At 30.3% G+C, this 4,600-nt stretch overlaps 1 protein-coding gene across 1 annotated transcript; it reads left to right on the top strand.

The window, feature by feature from the left end:
- The first annotated feature begins 1,136 nt into the window (after positions 1 to 1,136).
- On the top strand, positions 1,137 to 4,279 carry LOC149880415 (uncharacterized). Its single transcript, XM_090071030.1, has 2 exons — positions 1,137 to 1,196; positions 2,524 to 4,279. Exons 1-2 carry the CDS (start codon positions 1,151 to 1,153, stop codon positions 2,853 to 2,855), a joined length of 378 nt encoding a protein of 125 aa, XP_089927156.1. The 5' UTR covers positions 1,137 to 1,150; the 3' UTR covers positions 2,856 to 4,279.
- Positions 4,280 to 4,600: the final 321 nt, after the last annotated feature.

Below are 4,600 nucleotides of genomic sequence, written 5' to 3'. Positions count from 1 at the left end.
ATCATCAACATATCTTAGATAGGATTTTAAATAGAGAAGAGGGTTAAGTGTTTGTGGAATTTTAAAAGCATCTTTACTAACATTTGCAAAAACACTTAACCCTCTTCTTGATTTAAAATCCTATCTAAGATATGTTGATGATAGTCATGCTAGATTTTCAAAAGTTTAGGTAGCAGAGCAATTATAACTTATTTTGAATAAACAACACCCTGCAATACAATACACAATCGAAATTGAAAGCGAAAATAAAGCATAAACTTTTTCTCGATGTAACGGTAATAAATAACACAATAAGGTAATTACTAGGTTAAAGTTTACAGTAAAGAAAGCATTACGAATACTCAAATTAAACCTCACTCAAATCACGACCCCAAAATTTTAAGCGTAATATTTAAAGATCATGTTCCCAGAACTTACTCCATATGCAGTGCTTTACATTTACAAAAGGAGATAACTTTTCTAATTCAAATGTTCAACGAAAATGGTTACGACAAACGCCAACTGGTAAGTATTGCAAACCAAATTAGTAAAAAACGGTCCTTAAATGAAAATAAAAATCAATCCGAGTGTGACACCTTCCATACAGTTTCATTACCGTGAATACCAAAATCACTGTTCCTAAAATTAAGAAAAATATTTAGAAAAGTTGGATATAGAGTAGTTTTTAAACCTAATCTTAATTTAATATCACTGCTGACGTGTAAAAAAAATCATAATTACCACGCAATAGCCATCCTGTAACTTACTTAATTGAACGTAACTGTTTAAAAAAATACGCTGGCGAAGCAAAATTACAAAATAGAACTCAAACCCAATTACATCAAAAAGCTTACACAAGGGCAAACATTATCAGTCTGCAATAGCCACACATAGTAATTTATGTTCATAAGAAATTAATTTGGAGAAAACTAAAACTCTTAAAGTAGAGACAAAAACATTTGATCGGAAGGTCAGTGAGGCTTTTGAGATACAGAGGCACCAATGTTCCCCTCTAAGTGGTGGCATTAATTTCAATAATGGGCAATTCGTAAAAACTAAATTTTGGACACCATTTTTGACGTTTTTACGTAAAGATAAAAAAGAAAGAAGCCATTCAACTGCTGACGTCAGTTAATTCTTAACTGTTTTTTGTTACTTAAAATGTCTTAATATGATGATGCTGGTAACCATAGTCCAGAGAAAGTTTCTCATAATAAGTTAGTATTTGTATATAGAGAAAACGTATTATTTGATGTTTTCCTGTTTATATAGCATGCACTCTTATACAAGATGGAAACATTCAAGTCATATATATATATATATATATATATGTATATATATATATATATATATATATATATATATATATATATATATATATATATATATATATATATATATATATATATATATATATATGTATATATATATATATATATACACACACACATATATATCTGTTATTTAAATGGAAAAAATTAACATTTTAATAATACTTAACACGTTCGCTGCCGAGCTTTTTTAAACTATGCGTTATTTCTTTGCTGAGCCATAATGTCTGCAGTGATTAATTTTTGCCGAGGCTGTTTTGCGTGGTTTCATTCTCATTGCCAAGGCTAGATATCAACATTTCAATAAAAAAAGTAATTTTAATTTGAAATGGTTCTATAGTATTTTTTATTCTGAATATAACTGACAAAAAAAATGCACTACGAGTATACTCGTAATTTAGCAATGGAGAAGGAATTTTTTCCCCAGTGCTGAAGTACTCGTAACATCGTAATGAGTATACTCATTGCGGTGACTACATCTTTTCAAAATGTAATTGCGAACTTGAAAGTTGTAATTAAGAAACGTAAGATGTAACTGAGAAATACAACATGTAATTTAGAAGTCGCAATATGAAATTAAGAAACACAACATGTAATTAAGAAACTTTAAAATGTAGGTGACAAACCCAACATATAAATAAGAAATTGCAATATGTAATTTGAAATACATATTATAAACTTTTCTCAATTACAACTTTCATATTCTAAATTACATCTTACGTTTCTTAATTACATCTTCCATGTTCTAAATTACATATTGTGACTTCTAAATTACATGTTGTATTTCTCAATTACATGTTACGTTTCTTAATAACAACTTTCAAGTTCTCACTTACATCTTGAAAAGGTGTAGTAATGTAGTGTATTTTATGCATTATTATTATAAATAGTATTAAAATTTTTTTGCACATGCACATTTGCAGTTATCATGAGTAAAAAAGGTAGTTTATATTTTGTTTTCTTAATTCTAAATTGTTGTGTTTTTTAGACTAGAAGCTAAAATATATCTGATAACCACATTATACTCTTATATATGTTATTAAAAATGTGAAAAAAAAAATGAAGTACAAAATAAGATGTTTTTTAATACATTAAAAAACATTTTAGTGTGCACTTCGAATTTTTCACACAGTATACTAATTAATGTGTTTTATAGATGATTAATTTCTTTTTTATAAATAAATAATTTATAAATTTATCTATATCCTATTAGCTCAACGCAGATATTCCACAACTGAATCAGCACATATGATAATGGAAGATTGTGAGGATAGTGAAGATGATGATGTTGAAAATTCGGATTCATTTTTCGCTTATACTATTACGTCTTCGAGCTTGATTGCATCAGAATCAGGTTCTGAAGATAATAACACTGAAGAAAGTGATAACAATCAGTACACAGACGTTCATCTAGCAGCCACTGCAGTAGATTTTTTAATGCCGCCGAAAAGACCTAGAACAATGGGTGGTCCATATAGAAATTTAAACCAATGGAAAGATGAGCCGAATATTGTAAAACAAATTCAATTTACTTGCCAATCCTGATTTGAAGATAAATATGGAGAGCTAGAAACCATTAGATTTCTTTGGACTATTTGTTGCAGAAGAGCTTATAAATACTATGGTAGTTGAAACTAATCGCTACGCAACGCAAGAAATAAATAAGCAGCATTCCCTAAGAAGAAGCTCACTTTATAAAGATTGGAAACCAAAAAATTCAGAAGATACGCGGCAGTTCCTTGGAATTCTTCTTCATATGGGGTGTGTCTAAATGCCATCTTTGGAACACTATTGGTCTAAGAACTGTCTCTATAGATTTCCCTTATTTTCTAGAACAATGTCACGAAATAAATTCCAACTAATATGACGGTTTTTTAACAATGAAGATTCGGGTAGTAGACGCTTGTGTAAATTTATTGGACTTCTCGATCATTAAATTAATGCAATGGATAACATCTACTGTCCTAATAAAAATATATCAATCGATGAGTCAATGATGCTTTGGAAGGGACATCTTGTATTCAGGCAGCATGTGACAAATAAAAGACATAAGTATGGTATCAAGTTCTATGAGCTTTGCGAATCAGATGGTATTGTACTAAAAGTAAAATCTACTCTGGCGAGACAACTCTCGATAAACATTTGTTGGGTCAAACGGGAGCTATTGTTTTAGGTTTAATGGAAAAGTTTCTGGGAAAAGGTTATTACCTGTACACCGATAGCTTTTACAATTCCTTTGAATTAACAAAGCGCATGATAAATCAAAACATATATATTTGTGATACTTCAACAACTGACCGAAAGCCAAATCCAAAAGAGTGTACAAAAGCAAAACTGAAAAAGGGAGACGTTATAAGCAGAAGTAGAGATGGTGTAGTGGTTGCTATATGGAAAGACAAAAGCGACGTGCTAACTATTAGCAACTTTCATTCGTTGCAAATGACTGAAATGATAATCAGAAGAGGAGAGAAAATGAAACCTAACATTCTTAAAGATTACAATCAATATATGTCAGGACTAGATAGGGCGGAACAAATGGTATCATACTATGATTGCGTAAGAAAGACAATTAGATGGTATAAAAAAGTAGCACTTCATCTCTTTGATACTTTTTTGTTTAATACTTACTGTCTAAACAGCAAATATGGGGAAGATCAAACAATTTCCTCGCTTAAGTTTAGAGATTTAATTGTTACGGATTTATTGGGTGAACTTTTGAATGAAATTGTACCTCGAATCACAAATAATAGCTTCCACTACTTGTCTTCAATTCCACCGAATGAAAAGAAAAAACTCCCAACCAAACCATGTCGAGTCTGCTCTAAAATAAAACGTTAAGAAACACGATATGAATGTGGTGTTTATGAAAATAGACCTCCGTTATGCATTGGCGAATGTTTCCGAATGTATCATTGAACAGAATGGGTTTACACTTAAATTTTCATGAAATAAAATTAAATCAATATTAATGTTTTATTTTTATCTGTTTTAAGCTATTTCTGTCTTTATCCGCATTTAAGCTAGGTTCCCTGAATTTTTAAAATAAAAACTTGAATGTAATATTTAGCAACAAAATACAGGCAAAAAGAACAGACAAAGTCAGTCATGCACAAATATTATTTGAATTAAGGGTGGAATGCAAGAACCGAACTTCAGGTTTGAAGTCGAACTTTAAACCTAAAGTACGACTTGAGCGCATGCATAAATCGAACTTCAACTCAAGTCAGACTTGAAAATCGCCAATAATAGACCGTTTTCAAGTCTGACTTCAAACCAGACTTGAGAAAGCA

This window comes from Hydra viridissima, unplaced genomic scaffold, assembly GCF_058129835.1.
Source record: "Hydra viridissima isolate aposymbiotic clone 2 unplaced genomic scaffold, HvirCarnegie_v1 scaffold_13, whole genome shotgun sequence".
In the NCBI taxonomy this organism is placed as follows: Eukaryota; Metazoa; Cnidaria; class Hydrozoa; order Anthoathecata; family Hydridae; genus Hydra; species Hydra viridissima.
The sequence above is the reverse complement of the archived record's forward strand: the minus strand, read 5'-3'. Positions and strand labels throughout refer to the sequence as shown.

What these genes read in the sequence shown, in the direction of transcription:
- LOC149880415 (XM_090071030.1), top strand. Translation starts at nt 1,151, where the DNA reads ATGATGATGCTGGTAACCATAGTCCAGAGAAAGTTTCTCATAATAA. An exon ending in GAGAAAGTTTCTCATAATAA is followed by an intron (nt 1,197 to 2,523) that starts GTTAGTATTTGT and finishes ATATCCTATTAG; the next exon opens with CTCAACGCAGATATTCCACA.